Source organism: Oenanthe melanoleuca, chromosome 1 (assembly GCF_029582105.1).
Source record: "Oenanthe melanoleuca isolate GR-GAL-2019-014 chromosome 1, OMel1.0, whole genome shotgun sequence".
NCBI lineage: Eukaryota > Metazoa > Chordata > Aves > Passeriformes > Muscicapidae > Oenanthe > Oenanthe melanoleuca.
Genome location: NC_079333.1, coordinates 52,141,940 through 52,163,741, shown reverse-complemented (window position 1 = coordinate 52,163,741; position 21,802 = coordinate 52,141,940). Strand labels below are relative to the sequence as shown.

Genomic DNA, 21,802 nt, shown 5'->3' with positions numbered 1-21,802 from the left:
CCTTTATAACCCTGAGCAACTCCAGTCTGAGTAAGGATCCAGTTATGAGTGAACAGCTTTCTCTGGTGTAAGGGAGGGGGACAGCCTGACTTGGGAAGTCAGTCCCCAGGCATGGAGCCTGCAGCTGGCACTGACACCCATCCAGCAAGGAGCTTTTGCTTCTCTGCCACTGCTTTTAGCTCTTGCACAGTCTTAGGTTGGAAGGAACAAGGGTGCAGTTCAGCAGCCTGATGATTTATCTGATTTATCATCAGATGATTATCCAATGATTTCCAAGGAGGGGAGAAGAGACCCCCCCAAGTTCTCAGTGTTAACACTTCAATGCTTGCAGTGCTTCTCTTTGAGTAGGTGACTGGGACTGGGATAAGAGCAAACAAAGGCCCTGGGATACAATAATACAATAATTCTTGCAACTGGAAGCACGAGAAGCAGCCCCCAGGTTACATCAGGAAAAATCATGGACCTTAGTAAACTTCCATTTCTAAACATGCAGGACCTACATTTGCAAATTTTTTTACCCATCTTTAGGGGCCAAGTAATTTTTCTATTAAATTTAAACTAATACACAACTGAGGTGAGTAAAACTCCTGGAAAAATTCAAGAGTTTAGATGCTGACTAAAATATCAAATACAGAGAAAACTGTGACCTTTACAAGAAGTGATTTCTTCCCTTTCCATCAGTTTTTAATATTTCAAGACCAGACCTCTGGTTGAGTTCACAGAAAAAAAACCTCCTTGGATACCAACAGCCACACAAAGCTCAGTGCAAACACTTGGCTTTGTGCTGACAATAAGGTTTGATAGCAGGGAGAAAGGAATGTGCTGCTACTGCAGGAGCAAGGTGCCACCTTGTTAATTACTCCCCTTGGACTGGGCCCTTTTCTCACCACAGGGTTAAATATTTCAGCACAAAGCCCTGAAATTTGAGAATTTGAGACTGAGATTACGGAGCTGGAAATATTATCGCTAAGTATCCAGCACATCCAGCTCCCTGTAAGTGTTCACAAATGAGTCCTTTGGACAGACATTTTTCCATGTGAGATGCCACATTTTAGCAGCAATTGAAACAAACATGCATTAAAAAGATGGGGGGGTTTAGCCTCTTTTTTTAAAAAATAATGTTTGTTCTAAACTGGTAAAGGCAGTGACAGAGATCTGAAACAACTGAAAGAGCACTTTTCTTCTGACAAAGCAACACATTTTCTGGCATTTTCTACATATTTGATTTAAACATGAGAATTTGACAAGTTCAAATGCTCCCTCTACACCTGTCACCTCCTGAGATTTATGTGCTGCCGTGCTTAACATGAAAAAACCTAGGACCAGGCAAACCACTCCTAGAGAACCAATGTCAAATAAATACTCTTAATGCAATCTGGGATCATCATGGCAAGAACAGAAGGAATTTATCCCTTATTTTCAATGTAACATTTTCAATGTTACAACAGGCAGTATGCAGATTTGAGGGAACTCTACTGAGATATAAAAGTATGAAATGCAGGGGAAACCAGTGCAAACTGCATCAGAGTGGAATGGTGATGGGTCTAATCTCAGAGCTGCAGCTTCCCTTCAGCATTTCTCTGCACAAACCTAGAACTGAACTTGCTGAAGCCCACTGGCAAAATATTTCAATTTCATCCTCCCTCTTCATGTACAAACAATTTTGTATAGGTGATCATCTGGCTCCATGAATTAGGGTTAAAAACAAATTAAGCCACTAAAGGTGATCAGCCTGCAAATAGCAGATGCAGATATGAGCTCCCTTACACTTCCTCTCAGCATATTAAAAAAAACCAACCACCAGTTTTCCACAGGACTCTGCTTAGTAAAGAGGTGTCCCTGGAGCCTACTTAATGAACTGAGCAAATGGACAACCAACCTCCTCCTGCAGTTTCCTTACTATGTCCAGGGAAGAGTCTCCCTGCAGGATATCTAAAACCTTCACACAACTTGCCATTTTTCCTCTGAGGTTGTGTGGTGTCATTCACTTCTTCCACTGCTATAGATGAAGGCAGAGAGCAGCCTAAAGGCCCCAACTTTCATTTAAAAGCAAGAGAATCATTAACATTCTTAGGTGTGACACAAGGTTGCAGTCTCCCCAACATTAAAACCTCGTAACTAAGGTTGGAAAAACCCCAGCTTTTTAGGTTCCTTTACAAACTGGGATGCTGCTCAAGAAAGCTGTATCATGAGTGCATTTGAACACGAAGCTGCTCGTGTGCCTGCAGCAGCAGCTGGAGAGCTCTGAGGCCAAACCAGCAGCACAGAGCAGACCTGCCCATTACCATTTCTGGGGCAGGATGCACACACAAACCAGAGAAGCAGAAAGCTGCTTCAGCTCCTAACTCTGTATCTTGACATGAACAGTTTTCCTGAGTAGTCTCAGGTAATGTCCCAGCCTGAAGCAGACCTGTGCTGCTCAGGCAGCTCCAGCTCACGCTGCTGTCAAGGTGACAGTGACAATCACAACAAACCCCTGCAGCAAAATCTCCCAAGGTTTTGCCTGTTGGAGCCCACAGTTTTCTACTGATTGGGTTTTTTTCCTTTTCTTCCTGAAAAGGGCTTCCTAATGGCTTGGCATAATTTGTTGTCCTACATATGTTTGAATAGAAGCATAATTATGCCACAAAAAGGAGTACTTTTTATGCAACAAAATAGAAGGAACACAGCACACTGCATTTGGAGGAAAGGACTAATTTGAAAGACATTCAGAATCTAGAGGGCATTACAGAAGAGCAGAATAACAAAGTGGGCCTCAACTATCACTGAGCCCACTGAGATTTAAAAAAAAACAATTAAACATCTGCCTGTCAATGGCTCTTCTTACTCATTTCTCTGTTTAGCAGATCAAGCAAACAAAATGGAAGTGCCTGTACTTTTACAAGTATGGGGAACATTAAGGTATCATCTAAGTTTTGCTCTTTCTAAGCAATATGTCTTAAAATAATGCATTATTTACTCCAATGTAGTGTCTTTAAAGTCCTCGAGGTAGGATCTAAAGGATGAGTAACAGGTTGCAAAAACTCTACACAGTTCAGTTTGCAATGGAAAGCTGAAGGAACCAAAGGGATTAAACAGCTTTTGGAACTGGGAATTAGGTTCTCATGAAATCTTTGTCCTTTATATCCCTATGGATGAGCATTTGTAAGGATTTAAATATAGCGCTGGAAGCTCACCTCCATCTCCCACCCGCAGGGACAGAGGTTTCTGCAGGTGGCTCAGCCAACTGACACAAAGCAAGGGTGGCAAAGCCACAGCTGCAGTCACAGGCACCTTTCAAACAGGTCAAGTGGTGTCCTTCCACTGGTGCCATCATGCAATTAAAGCAGGACTGTACTAATTAGGAGGCTGCTAGACAATGCAAGTCTCTGACAGTTCCCAAGCAGCACCTCCATGGGGTCACTTGTGCCAGGGGAGGGGTACTGGCCATGAAAGGCTGTCCGGCCCAGGGCCAGTTCTGGTGCATGCTCCCTCCCAACCCACACTGGGCAGGAGTTGGGCCCCTTTGGGCAGCATCCTGAGCTGGAATTAATGCTGAATCAGCACTCAGCCTTGCACCAGGAGCCTGAAAGGATGTTTCTGGAGGTAGAAGACAATGGCGGCAGATCCTCGACAGTCTTGGACCACCTTCAAGCCTTTGAACTGAAGTCACAATTTCAATAATTACATGGAAGAGCTGCAGCCTACTTACCACAGCCCCTGTACCCAGGAAATATCTCCATACAAAGGATAAAACTCTGTATCCAAAGTTTCAGAGATGACTGCATTAGCTTACTTTATTCATACTTGTAACATACTTCGAACTTTGATGCGGAGTTCTGCTAACTAATATCTAGTCAAAGACAAAAACCCCTAAGTCAATCCATGAAGACTAAAGCAGTTCCATAACCTTCAAAATAAGTTCTTGAATGTTTTATAGTATTTGATAGCAGCTTTTTATTGGTTACAAAACCTAAGCCCATATACAAAATTAGGAACACATTTAGATGCCTCTTTGAAAGAACGTTTTAGTCTATTTTAACTGATAGTTTAAAAAAATAATAAAAACAATGCAATTTTAAACACTGTTCTGAAAACGTAAAAGTGCAGCAATATACTTTGTTTCCTTTATTAACTATGAAATGGTGCAATCCCAATCAAAAGCTGATAAGGTCACAGCAGAAAGAACTGAGCAAGCACTTTGTTCTGCCTTACCCAGTTCTCTGATGTTCACTTTTATTGTAATGCATTGAGTGCAAGAAAAGGATCGAATCTTTACAGTAGAGAAAAACTGTTGTTTCAGTATCAATTTGTACGTAATCTCTAGAATAACAGTGAGTGTAGGCTGAACTGGGTATGCATCAGTCTATATGGCGTTCAGGAGACTAGACTGAATTAGAAGGAGGGAAATATTTGTTCACAATGACATCTGCTGGAACTCTAATTTCACAAAAACTTTGTGACCTTACCTAACTTTGACTTTTTATTGTTTAGTTTTTTAGCGAACACCACACAGTTTCAAGATTTTAGACTATAGTGTGTGAATAGGATGCAGTTACCATATGAAGCTTCAACTCAACTTCTGGGAAAAGAAAAAAGGCACAATGAACTTCAACTCAATTTTATGTGCACAAGAGTTGAAAAATCTGAGCCACCTTAAAGAGAAATTGATTCTAAAATTTATAAAACCTATAAATAATCAGAGGCCAAACCACTATATTAAAACAGATTATCTAGCAAGTAAAAATCTTGCAGTTTAAACATACGCTTGTATCCAGCTGAGATACAAGACAACTCACTCTTTAAAGTGGCTCCACCTTGGCAGATATATATTTAATGAATGCACACCTGCTATGTGTTGTTCATCAGTGGAAAAACAGCTGATCCACAAAGCTCTGATGGCATCTGTCCTTATCTTCATCACAGTAAATACAACCCACATCCAATAACTAAATTAGTTTAGATTTTTCTATCCCTTCACATCAATGCATTGGGAAATTACACCCAGTAAACAACAGCAACAAAACCAGTTTGTGTGATAGCTTACAGAATTTCAAAATTACCGATCTTCGCCCCAGCAATGCCAATATCCCTTTGAAAGTGACTGGGTCAGGCGATTTTCCAAAAGCAATGACTTCACATACCTCATATAAAGTTATTTAATGTGCGCTGCACATCAGGTTTACGCTGAGTAATGGCAGCTTCGATACAGCCTCACACATCAACCAGTTTGGATGTTTTTAATCACATGAATAAGATTTGAGACTAACTTGTGAATTATTCTTCCAATACTCCAAGAATGAAGCTTTTATGACGCTTCTAAGTAGTTGCTGGTTTGTTGCCAACCACATCATCATAAGCACTGGTTACTAGTAAAAAATAGTTTAAGACTAAATTACAGTAAACATGAAAGCTCCACAGTTTAAACCCAATATAAATCAACCATATCCAATTATCAATTTAAAACAGAAGATATTGACTACTGAAAGTTGAAAGCAAGATTCTTTTTAACTAATACATTTTTTGGACAGAATTTTTTTTCTACAGTCTGGGACTCTTGCTTTCAGCTTAAACAGAAGTTCAAGTCCATAACAGGTTGTAGCTCAGGTAAAATACCATGCACAGCATTTGATTACTTCAAAACAGCAGGAACACACAGGCTGAAGTGAGTGGTCAAATAGGGCTCGCTGTTCTCAAAAATTAGGTATAATGGCAAAAGCTTTACCAGTCCAAATCTACAGTTCATTCTCCAACCCTGGTTTCTGAGGCAGTTAATGAACACACATCAATTACTGATAGCTGAAGTAGTTTTTTTGTTTCTTTTAAACTTAAGTGTTTAATCAATTGCCAACTGTTGTGTTTTTATAAGTTACTTTTATTTCAGTTTCACCAATGAAATTCATTTGGCTTGCATTTTTGAATCTATTCTTCCACATAAAGTTTATGAAAATATGTTTGTGGAGGACGATGATGGAGGCTCAGAGCAAACTGGGCCCCTGTAAAGTCTTCCAAAATGTATGCATCATACCAAAGTGTCTTGATCCACAGCGCACCATTTTCCAAAGAAGCTACTTTTCCGTGGAAAGCCAATGTGCCACCACTATGGAATATTCTTAACAAAACTGCAGATTGCGGTTGTCAGCATGTGGCACCAGGAAAAAGGCAAAAAAAGGTAGTTGGGACTGTTAAAAAGAATTCTGAAACAGTTTAAGAGATCATGCATATGCATTTACAGTCCATGTGATAGTGATGTTTGGCAACTGCAAAGTGACCAATACATGGCTTGCTTTAGAAGCATCAAAACGAAGAGGCATGTGTGTCTTGGAGCCTTTTGTTTCTTCACTTGGTAGCCATCTGGTGGTGCTTCGTACTGGTGTGGGACAAGAGAAGCTGCACTTTTTTTGAACTTAAAAATTAAATTCTTTTGTTTGAAGGTTGGCCGTTGGGTCGAAGTTGTAAGTACCTCCTTGAGTGGCTTCAGGAATGAGACTGGGGTCTTCATCGATCTATAAAACACAACAACAAACACATGAGAGACCAATTTCCTGCATGGTTGGCTACACAGAAGATATTCACAAACGTTCATGGGTTTTTTTGGGGTTTTTTAAAATATTATTGCAGTAAAATTAGAACCATTTTTCCAATTCAATTCCCCAAATATGTTTAAAAGGAACAACACATCAAGTCTGTTCTAATACCATCAGGGAAACCAAAAATTGTAACGATTATGGACAGTGCTCTGTTTGGTCAAAGCAGTTGCTATTTTAGCTGTGCAATTTAATTTTCAGTGCCAATTTTTAGTACTTTTGGAGTTGGCTAATCACTAGTTGTGGATTCCAAAATTAGTTTTGTACTTTTTCCCATTTTCTTTCAACATGAAAACATATTTTTATCAGCAGCTGATAGAAATACTTACATAAAGCTTATAAGAGTTCTCAGTATCTCCTACCAGAATTTGAAGGATTTAGAACTACTCATTTCAGAGCAGTTTTATATAAGCACAATCTGAATTTGGTTTTAAACCAGAAGTACTTCACTGCTCTATGGATACAGAGCAAAAGGAGTCAGCAGCGAACTTCAGCCAGTTACCTCAGAGCTGTTAGAATTTAGGTATTTACAGCCTCAAGGAATAACAAATAACAAGGTCAGTAGCAACAAAATGCAGAACTTCAAGCCCTACTATCCTCCAGCAAATGACCAGCTGCACTGCTTTCTGAGCCTCATTTGAGATCCTGTGTCATTCTGAAGCAGGAAAGAGCCCTTGCGTGGGGGGTCTGAACAGCTTTCTGAGACCTGGCCTTGCAGAAGTGCACACATGAGAACTGACTCAACGAAAATCTTCTCTCTTTACTTTGGGTAATTTAAACCATTTAAACTATTTAAACCAGAGGGAAGAGATTGAGGCCTTTTGTGACAGCAATCTGCATGTCATGCCCACATGAAGACTAAGTCTGGTTTCAGAATGTTTCGCAAAATGGTTTTGTTATGATAAATTAGCACTTCTGCCTTCTGCAGGGGTACTACAAAGTAACCCCACCTAAGCTCACCTGCCTTTAACACAAGAAACTGAAGTCAGAAAGGTGTTAGTGCTGGTCCTAAAGTACAGGCTGTACACTTGACAGGGCTCAGCAAATGAACAGATGGGATTAGCAATGAAGGGACTTCGAGCAGCCAGCAATATCTCATGGGAATACAGAAGATCCTGAAGTGACAGAAGGCAACCGAGAACACTCCTGGACAATCAATCTTAACACTACCATAACCAATCTCTTGTCTTCCTGAAGCAATTATGGTATTTTGAAAATTTTGAGTTTCAGAAGCTCCAGAAAACATAGTAACAATATAGCAATCTGAAGGTAAATCCTGCTCTTGAGTAAAGAAGGCATACTCAGCCCATCAGGCATAGATTAAATTGTGTCAATATAAGAAGTAAATGCACAAAAGGGAGTACTAACCTCAACTGGGATATTTTTGCACTCACATCAACCAGACTGTGCTCTTCAGTTAGACAAAGTTGTTTTAGGGTGTTTATGGAGACTAAGACACGGCTCACAGAATCACTACAGACAGGCATAGGGAACTTTTCACATATCTTAACCTCTGGTGATTAACTTCCCAATTACATGATGGGCCCATGAATTGAAAATTACTGAGTCCTGAAGTTAGAGCTGGCATTTGGAGAGTTCAATTCAGGAGAAGAACTGAAAACATAGTTCTGCTAGGCTGTAGAACTACAGACACCCTGGACAGCCTAGAAAAGATAATTTGTCTTCGAATTGCATGTTAAAGTGCTCCTCAGGAACTCACAGGCAGCCAGTAGCAGGAGGAGCTAGAACCAGAGGGCCAAAATACCTGATCTGGGTGCAACAAAATAACGGATGGTCCAGATCAAACAGTTGCAGAAAGTAGGTAATAGTTTTGATGACTCTTTTCACTGCAGAATCCAGACTGAGCAAATACAGAGTTGAAATACAAACATTTATCTGAAAGTAAGGATCTGCTGTCCCTTTCAAAGACTGATATATGAGAAAATAAAAAGGAGAAAAAATAAAAAGGAGAGTCAGAGAACTGTCTGGATTCTAATCACAAGTAATTACATGTCAATCTGACAAAATTAAGTGAGCATCAATTAATTCATTAGGCAAAACTAGAGTAGTCATCTTGATTTTGCTGAAGAAAAGTCCTGGTATTGAGAAACTCTTCAAAGACTTTAAATACTACTGAACAAGGGCCAGGAAAACTGACTTTGGAGATAATGTATGTTTGTGATCACTGGAGCTGAGGAACAGTGACAATGTACTTACTAAGCTAAGAACACAGTGGATATATTTTTCCATCTTTAGCATACTTACATCATCACCAGAGAAATATTGATCTATAATTTCAAATGCTAGTTTATAAATGTCTTCATTCTCGTGCTGTTGCAAGGCTTCAATTTTCTCTAGCCCTGAATAAAAGAAAATGGGGGAGAGTTGTGTAAGATTAAACCAGAGTTACTGACTACTTTAAAAAATAAGAAAAACTATTAAACATTACTACTTAAACACACTAGAAAAGATGCAGCTCAGTTTGAAAATATGATCTACATAGTGGCTATCTTGTCTCTCAGAGGAAAGAAGTAGTTTATGAACTTTACACGCCAGGGAATATTTCATTTTATGAACAATGGATAATGGAGTCTTCTCTTTGTTTAGATTAAACTCTTATTTTTTAAAAATTCTGTCTACTACATAACTTTTGGGCTAGTCATTGTGCTTTCTATGTATCCCCCAAAAGAAGTGGCTACATTTGTGTGTTGCCTTTAAAGCAGCAAGGTGACAAAGCAGTTAAAACACTAGTGCTGTTTTGAAACTGGATGTGGAATTACGCAAGGGAAAAGCTTCCAGTGCATTATGTTCTTCAAGATCTCTTTATTATAATATATTAATTAGCATACATTACAACTTGGATTGTGATACCGAAAAGACTCCTCATACTGCTTTGGTCTGTAATGAAATTATGATCCTAAAACTGCTTCCAAGGCAATGAACCAGAGCAAGAATTGTGTGTTTTACCACAGGATGAAGTATGTGCAATTATCAAATGAAAAGAATTAAAATTCTCATTGAAATCTAAAAAATACCTAAGCTACAGAAAGCTCTTTCAACAATTGTCTCTATACAGCCATCTCCAAACTGAAATAAACAGAATAAAAAGTAACATCTCTCATTAAAAAAATCTCCCTTGTTTACTCAAATAGCCCATGTTAAATTACACTGCAGTAAACATCAACAGCAGCAAGGGGAAGACAGAATACATGTAGCCAATTAATTTTTTTAAAAGCCTAGTAAGCTCTTACCTCCACACTCCTCTATAATTTCAGCTATTGTGCTAGCCTCATCACCAGCCATTATCAGGATGTTTTTCAGGCCATCCAGCACAACCTGTACCACTTGAGAATCCTTTACTGAGAGTAGATTGCAGAACGGTGGGATTACATTTTGTTGTACAAGGTATTCAACCTAAATAATTAAAATTTAAAAAAAATGCTTTCAACATTGTGCTTCTACACAAATGGCTGCATGTGCAACATTTTAGTGACAACTTGAAATCCCACTACACATACCTGATCTTTTCTCCCACTTATTGTCAAATTGCTAATTGCCCAAGCAGCTTCCTTTTGTGTCCCAAAGTCCCCCTGAAAAATAAAATTAATAGCTTATTAAAATCAGCATGGAAACATCTGTCAAACTTACTAAAAATCACAAACTCCTCATGTCAGATTTATAAAAAGAGGATGACAACTTGCATAGCTGATAGCTTGACTGACCTTAGCCAGCTGGTGTATGATCATGGGGATTAGCCCAGCATCTATTACAGCCTGAACTTGTTGCTGGTTTCCTGCTGTGATATTGGAAAGGAACCAAACTGCTTCCTATAATGGGATAAAGCAAAAAAGCAAAGCACTTTTAAAAACTAGTCAGCAGATGAAAAAAACTCAACCAAACCTGACCACCTCAAAACCTAAAATCATACCATGAGCAATCACTAAACAGGCCTCCTTCTCAGAAGCACTTCTAGCACACAAACTTTTACTGCACTGTGAAAGACAACAGGGAATCAATGTAAAATTAATATGATTGATTCACAGGGCCAGATTTTCTCTCACACAAGGAGTGTCTCCATATATCAGGAGTAATACTGATGTAAACCTTATATCCACTTTGCACTGCTGGAGAGACAGGCTTTAAACTTTCAACCAGTTTTAGAAGGAACATAGGAAAACTGGTAAAGTATCATAATAAAAGGCCTTGTCCTGTAATCCTACTACTGACAGCTCAATAGTACCTTTCTGCTATGATAAAAGGAAGATTCCACCTCCCATTTTCTTCGTGTAACATGGTGTCCATAAATCTCATTGAAGTATCACACATGAATCTCCATCCTGTGACTTTGCTCAGCAGTTACTCCTTCGGGAGGTTCATCCTCATAGCTACACCTATACCACCTATCTCATGGTAGTTATAAATTCCCAGTTACAAAGAGGGATACTTGTCATGACAATCCAGAATATCTTCAAAAGGATCCAGTCTTAAGTAAAAGATGTGGCAAGCAGGCAATTATGAAGCACTGCTGGAGAAAAACATGAGTCCTGCCTTTTTAGGAATGTGTATCTTGTTTTTATTTCTATTTACACTCACAATATAGACTTAAACAAAATTCAAAGCATTTCTGGACTTGTTTTTTTTGGTACAAAAAGAATTCCTTGGCATTCAAAAGAGCTCTTCATCATTCTTTTGTGAGAGTTAAGAGGGCAGGCAAAAATAAATCATATCAGTTTGACTGTCAAAGATAACTTCTTCAGAAATCTTCACAGTTGACAGAGCCTGAAGAAACAGAGATTCCTCACAAATAGACTTCTCTTCAATGATACACTATATGGGGAATCACATAATCTAAACAAAAAAGCCTTCTCCTCAGCCAGACCACCTTTGCAATGGAAAATGGCACGACTAAAAAAACCCAACACAGCTCTGAAAAAAGAGACACGGGTTACTTTCATCAAACTCTCCCTATTCCACTCAATCCTTGCAGCAGTGAAGTTATTGCTGCCAAAAGGAAGGAGACGAAATGCCAAGACAATTTTCAGGAAAGGACAGTGATACACCCACTTTCCCTGAAGGTGAAGATGAACAAGTGAACAAACTTCACTATGAAAAGGTGGAGTGGGAAAACTGGATCAGTCTTATGCAACTCACTGGACTCAACTAAAATTATGAAAAGCTGTAACTGAAGTTAGCCAGTTACTCACTTTGCAAATAGAAAGTATCTCACTCCAAAGCAAAACCCTTCAGGCCTCCCAGAAAGCATGAGGCATCACACCAAAGCACAGATACTCCGTATGGCTGGTTTCAGTCCTAATTAAGCACCAGCCTCAAAGGCTGCATCTTTATACAAAATTGCTCACATGCCCGAAATAACAGCTGTAGGAAATTCTTCCGTAACATTCCACAGGCTACTGTTTTACTTCTTAAAAAGAAATTACTAAGTTAGGAAGAAGCAAATCATACCTTGTTTATCTTCTCTTTTGGATGCGTCAGGAGATGTGGGAAATAAGACAAAACATCACAATTGAGAACAACTTGTGTCTGCTCATCAGTACCAGTTACTATGTTGCCTACTGCTCTCAGTGCTGCTGTCTGAATATCCAAAGTGGGAAGGAAAAAAAATTGCATGTTAAAGACATTGCTATTACACTATAACAAAGATAATTTTAAGATGTCTCTTTATAAAAACACCTTGCAAAATACAATTTAGCACTTCATCCTCTGAGCTACATCAGAAAAATGGATATTCTTTCATCAAAAGACACAGTACATCACAGAATAAATGTACTGAAGCTCAACTCAAAAAAGTGCAAAGATTAGAAATTAAAAGAATATTAAAACCTTAGAAGATTAATTCATTATGTACCTGACCTGAGTTACAATTCCAACAACAGCTTCTAGGCTCTATGTGTGCTGAGGTTGCTCACTTCTCCATTCAGCTCCCTACTACAGCATTCAAAACCTCACAACTACTTACTGAGTCTCAGGTGATTACAGAAAAGGATTTTACATCTTTATGTATTGGTCAGTAAATGCTTTACAAGTGACAGAACACTGGAGAGACTTCTTTCATCAAGTGAACTAGTCTGACAAATTTCAAGATGGCCAAATCTCATCCAAAGTACAAACTAAGCAAACATGCCAAATGTACAGATACACAGAAGAGCTCTGTATTATAGCGGATGGTTCATAAAAAACCCAGTACACATTAACTAAATTGTCTTTAAAATTAATCAAATAAGCTCAGTTAACCATTCACAGCTAATTACAAATTTACTTTACTAAAAGGACGCAGCATTTGCAAATATTTCAATACTCTAAATTTCCCAAATATCGATTTCCATGAGCTATTCAGACAGAATATGCACAAATGTATGTATGCAGCACCAGAAAGAGTGCATATGACTTGAATTCTGGAAAACGTAAAATCTATTGTCATTTAATATTTTAGGACTACAAAAGAAAGGCTACCCTGGTAATCACATAATGGAAGTTAATGTTTAACTTGTCACTTTCCTTAAAACTGTTAGTACTGTTTTACTTGAGTTTTCTTTCTTTTTAATATTTTTTCCCCAGTGTAGGTAACATTTTTTCTTCAGTTTTACCTGCACAAAATGTAGCTATAAATGTTCATCTCACTAACTCCACTAATAAATAGCGTAAGGCACATTTTTTTAGCAAACAGCATACAAAGGACTATTCAAACAACTGAATCACTTACTTGAACTTTAACCTCCTGATGACTCAGAAGGGGAACTAGAAAAGGTACAACTCCTGAATCAATCACCATTTGTATCTGTTCATTTCCACCATCTGTTAAGTAGGACAAAGCCCAAACAGTGTCCACAAGAATCTACAAATTGGAGAGAACATGGTTTATACATTGAACAGAAAAATCCATATAATGCCGGCTTAATTTAGTGAACAACATTCCACTTATCTGGGGGTGGACAGGGGAAACCATGCAATTTAGTTACAGAAAAAACTTAAACATGATTGTGATGAGACCTAATCAGTAATATATTAAATTATTATGGTACAACTATGAAAACCAGGGCCATTTGTTCCATCAGAGTAATTTCTGTATGTCCTCTCAAATTCCTTTTTAATTAAATACCACATTTTGGTGCATAAAGTTACAGCATACATAATTTCACAATAGTAAACTGTTGGGCTTGATTTGCATATCCAAGATAGACAACCAGCTTAGGTAAGTAGTTGTGCTAGTAACTTTCTGAAGAAAATACCAATACAGCCTCCTCAGCACGGCTGTAATTGTTAGCTGTGCTATCGTATGATTATGGAATACATAAATTCCCTTAAGTCTCTAGTCCACCTGACAACTTAGCATTTCTGATCAATAGTGCAGTTCTGAAGTGAAACTGCAAGCAAGTCTGGCTGTATACCTTCTCCTGCCTTTATATTAAAAATAAAAAACACAGCAACGGAAAGGAGTTCTTATACCAGCTAAAGGACTAGCAACTATTGTAATGTGGCAACTGTTGAAGTGTTCAAGCAAAGCAAAACCCACAGAGAAATGCCTATCATGCAGGGCCATCTGAGAATCTTAAAAGAAAAAAAAAAAAAGGTCACTGATGACTTGATAACGATGATTAGAAAGCCCTCAAAAATAGACAGGTACAAAAGTTAGTCATGGAAAGGTAGTACCTGAAGCAGAAACAAAGCCAGCAGAGAGGGGCATCACATCACATAGAGATGATGTTAGGAACTGCAGGAAAAGAAATCTGGACCACCACTAAGGACAGAATATGTTGAAGTACCTAGATCTAGCCTACTTTTAAAATAGATACCCATTTAAAATTTCCAGCTATGAGAACAGCTGAATACTGCAGCACTAGAACACAGGAAGGACTTCACAGTCCTGACCCACAGGCTGCTGCTGCCCAGCTCAGGATGCCAGCCAGCACAGCCCAAAAGCTTTCCTGCCACAGCCTGCTGCTGCCCTCACCTCCTGTGCTGCAGGGACAGCAGAATGTGCTGCAGTGGAGCCACTATGGCAGCAGAAGCAGTGAGAGATGGTGCCTCACCAGTTTGCTGCCCCACAGCCCTGCTGGTGACGAGAGCAGCAGACGCCAGAAGCACTGACAGGACTGTGGGCTGACCTACCTGCATCACTGACTCATCTCCAAAGATAGGTTTGTTGCTCCAGTACAAAGAGGCTGGGACCAGACTGGTACCTCCAAACTAGCACCTGACTCTCAGGATCAAAATGACGGACACCCTAATTGAGATCAGTCAAAACCTGGCATCACAGTCTCATACCTACATAAGTAAGCTCTCATGCAATCATTGCTTGCAAAAAGCTTTAAAATTTGGCAGGGAAAAAGAGCCTACAGGTTAGAAGTATATTTGGTTTTGCAATTAATTCCCTTCAGTTTTGTCCAAATTACTCATTGAAAAGCCACCATGTGCTGTCTCCCACTCACATTACACTGCAAAAACCCTGGCAAAATCCCAGCTTAAACTGTACAAATATTTTGTGGAGACAAGCCCACTTTACCATTAAAAAAGCAACAGAAACACTGCTACTACAGTGTTTAACTAACAAATGACAGTCCCACTGATCTTATGCTTTATTTTATCCCCAAATCCAACACAAGGGTTCAATTCCTTCCTTCCTAAACTAAAGCATCACTATAGGGATTACAAAGTCCTGATAGAAGGAGAAAAGCAACTCAACATCCTTCAGTTACACATATCTTTGTTCTAAAGTCCCAATATATAAGGCTTCATGATGTAAATCCACTCCCTAGGACATTACTTGGAAAAATACAGGTAAACTCATTAATCAGGAATGTGGGAAGTACTGAAGATTCAGTATTAAAAACATGAAGGTTGTCAAAGGTGCCACAAAACAATAGTTTATAGTTTATTACTGCTTGTTTTAATATATATTCATTTGCGACTTCTTTAATTAAATGTTGCAAAGTCAGGCACCCAACAGGTTACAGAAATTAGGTGTACCCTTACAATATTTGACTGGACTGATACAGAATTATATGTACCTTTTCTACACATATTACATATCACCTATGCAAAATTATAAATTGGGGCAGAATTAAAGTGCAGCTGATGGTAAAGCTGGCTATTGAATTTTCTAGTGCTCAATTCAAGATAGGATTTTTTAAAAGCTATTTCAAATGTACAGGATAAAAAATGCCATCTTTTACAAAAGGTATTTCAGAAATGGTATTTGCACTTTTTTCATGCTCTGAATGACTACAATCACATTAGTCTTCATATTTAATTATGCATTTATGACAATTACACAAATTAACACACAAACCCAAGTTTACCACTTTAACACAATCCTGCAGCATTATCTTTCTAGAGAAAACAAAGAATCTTAGTATCTAAAACTTTAGAAATTACTTACGTTTATATCTGTATGGTAAATGAGAACACACAATGCTGGCAAAATCTGAAAAGAAGTCCATCCGTCATTACAGCAGAACAAAATTGGTGGTAAAATTATGAATCCAAGTATTGCAATCACAAAGCTTAGCTTGAGTCTGCTTTAGTATATTGTAACCATTCACTTTCCAGCAGCTGGTAATTCCCTCAAAGTATGTATAAAAATATCTGTATTATCTGTATTTCAAATTTGTAAAAATATGAGACAGTACTATATTCCAGACACAGAATGTAGACTGTATTTTGAGGGATAACAAGCAAATAACAGACATAAGACAATCTGTGAGTTCAAAAGCTTTGTTATCATACACAATACCAATTATTAGCTTAGTAGCAGTATATAAACCTCTTGGATTAAAGTTGAAATTTTATAATCACATATGGAAAAAATATAAAAATGGGCTGTGATAAAACTGCTTTGAACAGAGCATTTTTTTTAGTAAAGCATTACTTGTAAATTTTCCCTGTTTCTCTGCTTCATTTTTAAAATTGCATTAAGTTTAGCTATTCTATTAACAGTAACATACTTCACATGGCTTCAAAAACTGTATCTACACTTTTGAATTTATCTTAAAGTCAAGAACTTTACCTACAATTACAGTTCTAGTCAAATAGATCAATTTCATTAACTGTACTGACCCTATCAACTGAGCATTTGCTCTCTTCACCAGTTTAAAAAGATTTTCAGGATTTCTGCTCAGGTTGGGACTTGCCATTGACTGCACGAGCACAATGAATTGAAACACAAACCATGCTACATGTCACAGTTTACTTACACTTCCTCTTGCTGAAAATAATTACATTTTAATTCTTCTATGCACAGAATAAAATGCTAGTTTTTTTTTTTTAGTGAAAACCTGTAATGCTGAGTATTTTAATGCTTTCTAGCGTGTTAACTTTTTGTTGTATAGCTCATCACTTTAGTCTTACTCAGTTTCACTTTATTACAGTTGTAAGAACCACCAAATTGGTCAAATTATTTCATCTAACAAATGGCAGAATTGCACAACACATGTGCAGTACAAAAAAACAAGCAAAAATTCATACTATGACAGTGTAAAACATTTGGCCTCCAGCCCAGAGTATAAAACATTATCTGTCTCATAATTCTTTATTTACCTCCTGAACTGTCTCCATAGGCGGTGGGGGGTCCTTATTCCTGCAGAGATTTACAATGACCCATGTGACGTTCCGAAGGAAGGTGATGGGAATGGAGGGATTGATGAAGGACAGAAGAGGTTTGACAACTCCCAGTGATATGACATAATCTCTACACTGAGGACCATCACCTACAGAAATGAAAATTGTTGCAAAAGAAATTACATTAAAAATGGAAAATCTTGAAATGTATGCAATGACATGTTGGGATACTGAAATTCTATGTTTCCTCACCAATAGACTACTACTAAAAGGTGATATTTAATTCAATATACATACGTAAAGTTATGTATGTATATTTTAGGAAACACAAAATTTATCCTGCTATTGTTTTGCATATCAAGTGATACTATTATTTATGAAAAAAACCCAGGAGGTACATATGCAATTCTGGCCATATTAAATACTTTCAAAAATTTTATCAAGACAGAATTCAGAGGAAACATAGTCTCTTATGATAATGCCAATGTTAAAAAGTCAAGTTCTATAGTGGAATGCTCCCTGAATTCAAATCATTAAAACAAGAAGTTACCTATAATATTTCCGAGAGCCCAGACAGCTTGCTCACAAACATTCTGGTGTGGTGAATGAAGTAGTCTCAAAAAGAGGGGTACTGCATCTGCAGAATGCAAAGATTGGATTTGTTTAATACTGGATCTTGGTATATGAGCAACATTTTCACTGATATACACAAATCAAATTCTCTACCATGCCTTATACATGTTTCTATTATGAAGGGTGCACAAAATCAGGGTTGTATATAGCCAGAGAAGGGAAAAATAGACTTGATAACAGAATTATTGCTCAACAATGCTCCCCACATTTCTCGAAGTGATAGGCAGACCCTCAAGTGTGCAGGCATGAGGTTTTCACATCCTGGTAATTCACATTTTCCAGATATCCAGGATCACAAGACATACCAAGCAGAATGACATGCCTACTTGTGCAAACATGCTTCGTTTCTTGACTTTAGGAAAACAGCTTTCTCCCAAGAGGTGGCTATAGTTAGTTTCCCTATGCAGTAAAGATTTACATCCATCTGCCAGTCCCAAGACACGTTTCAATTTGTTCTTATATAATGACAGCAACATACCAAATTAAGGAAGCAGTACTGATTTTAGTACCATTCTCTGTGGAATTAAATATATCTGATAGAGCTAAGAAACCATCCCACTACTATTCCCATACACTGTTTTCCTTCAGACAACCCATACTGTTTGAAAGACAGTAATTCTTGCAGCAATTTAAAAAATCTATATATGATCATACTCATCCTATAGTCTGAATAAACTAGATCAATTTATATACTGTTAAAGAGTATTTCTTCTTGCAGAAATAGCTTCATGAATTTTTAGAAAGTGCAACACAGTTTGTGAGCAACTGTGAATCAATATTGTGTTGATAATGTAAAGTGATAATAAGATAAAAAAAATGATGTATTTTCCTGAAAACTACAGAGCAATGAATAATAAAGACAACCTAAAATTCATTCCCTACCCAGATGAGTGATTCAGCCCTTGCCTATAACTGACAAGCAGGGACAGCGACACACTTGCTTAAGAACACTCACTCTTATAATAATCATCCCACTTCTATTAGCTCAAGTGGAATATTTTAGCTTCCTTCTCAGCAATTACTGAGATTACAATTCAGCCATATATGCATTCAACATTTTTCAGAGAAGAGGGTCAACTATGTAGTTTCTTTTACACTGCAATCCTGGTATGCTTTCAAAACCAGGAATTAAGCTATTTCATAATAGCACTCAGGCAGGAGGACAACCTGAGAGAGCATGAGTTGAGGTTATCTGACCTACCACTCTAAAAAAATTAATTACTCCTGCTACAAACTGGCTCCTGCCAAGAGCTATTCTGTGCATATAGTACTTTCTCCTCTTTTGCTGGGCTTTCCAAGTACCATCTGTCCCTCCTGATTGCAGAAGACTGCCTTCTTTTGTATTAAGGCTGCATCAGCCTCTTCTGTAGCTGCAAGGGTCTATTGCTTTGTTTCCTCAAACCTTTCCTTATTTAAAGAGAGAAGAGGTAGGAGACTCTTTTCCCTTGGTCATCTCTCAGTCAAAGCAACAAGACTTTTAGACTAAACTTTACCCGTTTTCTCTTCATGAGTAAAATGTTTTTTTTATTCTCTGAAGTCATTTAACACATTTTCTTTTTTCAAGCATTAACTAAACAGATTTTGGGAGAAACCTGGTCCAGCTTGAACTTCTAGTAATTGCTCAGGTAACAACAATGCTTTTGATTGTGCTGTACATACTGTTATTCTACTTTTAATTTTTGAGATTTTTTTCCTGCACAGCTAATACTGTAAATATGCTTTCTGTTAGCTTCATTCAAACAGGACAATATTGTGCGACACAAAAAGAAAGAAAACAATGACTAACCAATGAACAAGTTGAGAAGGAAGAAAAAACTTGGGAGTAGATTTTCAAAGGTACTTAGACACCAGAAAAGCAATCTAAAAACAGAGGTGCCCAAATCACATCAGGAATTTTTAAAACAAATTCAAGATATTGATTTTTTTTTTTTTAAGCCTTTGGATTTTTATCCAAAGCTCATTCTGGTAAGATCATTTTATCAAAATCTTATTTTGGTTGTTTACTATTATTATTACTATTATACTGCTTCAGTATCTTAACTATACCTTAACTATACAGAATCTAATAATTATTCAGTTACTTTATTAGACATGAAAACATACAAACCAGCATTTTCATTTGAAAAGCAGATTTATACACTTAAAAAAAAAAATCAAACAAACAACTCACCATTTTCCCATATAAAATTGAGAATATGAGTAAGTCAAGACAGTTTATTATATATTTGCTTATGTATAATCTACTGTTTAATGACAACATATTGTATTTAGCATGATTGTTTTAAGATAAGTATGCCAGTCCATAAAAGCTTTAGATATAATTCTGAAAAATTCTTTGATTAATTTATCTTCAGCTGACTTCAGAGTTTCTTTCCTTTCTCACTGTCTGGTTAAACAAGAAATTAATGTAGCACAACAAACTTGTGTGTACAGGAGATACTAATCATACAGACAAGGAAAGGATGGTAATTTTCTTAACAATGCATTTAAAAGTGCAACCTTACATAACAGTAGATATTTAACAACTTTAGTAAGATTTATAAACACACCTTTGAAGCAGAAAGAACTAATTCCTACCCAAAGTTTTAGCCACAGAGAAATTAATGGTACATGATTTCAGAAATCAAACCAAGAATGAGAAAGGACTTAGATTTTTGTCCTAGTTATTGCATCATCTGTAATTCTCTGCCTTCTTTATGACAAAATCCTGTCTGGGATCCTTAACATTAATTGCTAGTGACAAGCAAAGTTTAAGAGCAAATGTAGAAATCTTTCAAAAATCTTCGATAAATCTTTAGGATAAACATGTATTGATTATTTTAATGGTATTGATAAGAAATGGCATTTGTTATCCATATACTTTTTTTCCCCACAATATTCACCCCTACTGCCTCCTTCCCAAAAAACCTGAAGTTGTAATACTTACTCGACTGTACAACAGCTTGAGTCTGTGCAGAAGTGCCTGACGCTATGTTAGTCAATGCCCATGCAGCTTCAAATTGTAATGAAGGACTGTAATGAAATAATTTTATACCAGTAAGTTGAAACATGATCTGAAGACTATTTTATGGTTAATTTCAGTATTACTAACTGTATCCATCTAAAATACTCTACATTTAGGCAGCATCACTGGGGTAAATTTAAAAAAAAACCCAATATATAAGCCTGGACTTTTCAGGGGAAAAGCTGTAAGCAAAAAGAGACCTTGCATTCTATGACCTTTTGTAAACCATCCATCACTCTGAATTAATATTAGAAACAACAAAAACAAAACAAAAAAAAATTCAAACAACCAATCAAACTTGATTCCTCCAACATTAAATTCCAGACCAAGTGCAAGCTGGTATACTTGGATACACATTTTTCTGCACCATCGCAGAGAGGAGAATGATCTGGAATCCGTATGAAAAGACTGCACCACACCTGATTTATTAAATACAGATAAAATTAGTTACAAATGTCATGAAAGCTTTTCCCTTTTTCAAGGGAGAAATCTCTTCCAAGATGTCTGTCAACTGCTGCCTATGCCAACAGCAGTTTAGTAAAACAGTTTGCATCAAAACTGCTGTCCAAGGAAATACTTTAAGAGTTCTACAAGCTACAAAAGAGTTTAAAGCCCATGGTCATTAGCACAACTGTAAGTGACTGGATTTAGGAAGAATAGAAAATATTTACTGTTAGGTGATTGTTTCATTCCTGTGGGTTTTGTGTCTTTATCAGTCATGTCTTTTTATGTATAGTAATAAGTACCTGCTTCTTTTAAACTTTTCTGTGTATTAATTTCCAAAGCAATTTGAGGTTTTATTTGGGATGGGATTGCAAAAGAATTAGGCAAAAACAAATCGTACTTGTCAGCAGCTACTTATCAACCTTTAAATTTTAGAATCAAGTGCATTAAAACTCTAGTTTTAGGTCAGTCTCTTTTCTCTTTCTCTCATGATAAGCTTTCAAGTATAATATGAACAACAGCTTTAATGATTTGTTATGCAAAGTCTTTTCAGAGTTTAACTCTGCTAAATATTATATAG

The 21,802-nt window shown here is 37.3% G+C and overlaps 1 protein-coding gene across 2 annotated transcripts in view; it reads right to left on the bottom strand.

Annotated features, from left to right (window-relative positions):
• Positions 1-3,749: 3,749 nt before the first annotated feature.
• The window catches only part of KPNA3 (karyopherin subunit alpha 3), a 47,493-nt gene continuing 29,440 nt past the window's right edge, over positions 3,750-21,802 (bottom strand). For both annotated transcript variants that reach the window (XM_056484446.1, XM_056484455.1), the window contains exons 7-17: positions 20,701-20,786; positions 17,692-17,778; positions 17,121-17,290; positions 15,964-16,008; positions 13,288-13,419; positions 12,030-12,158; positions 10,289-10,393; positions 10,085-10,156; positions 9,818-9,980; positions 8,832-8,926; positions 3,750-6,485 (exon numbers count right to left, since the gene is read on the bottom strand). In XM_056484446.1, the coding sequence (XP_056340421.1) occupies positions 6,387-6,485; positions 8,832-8,926; positions 9,818-9,980; positions 10,085-10,156; positions 10,289-10,393; positions 12,030-12,158; positions 13,288-13,419; positions 15,964-16,008; positions 17,121-17,290; positions 17,692-17,778; positions 20,701-20,786 (1,183 nt within the window). In that variant the 3' untranslated portion in view covers positions 3,750-6,386. The remainder of the gene's footprint in view (positions 6,486-8,831; positions 8,927-9,817; positions 9,981-10,084; positions 10,157-10,288; positions 10,394-12,029; positions 12,159-13,287; positions 13,420-15,963; positions 16,009-17,120; positions 17,291-17,691; positions 17,779-20,700; positions 20,787-21,802) is intronic.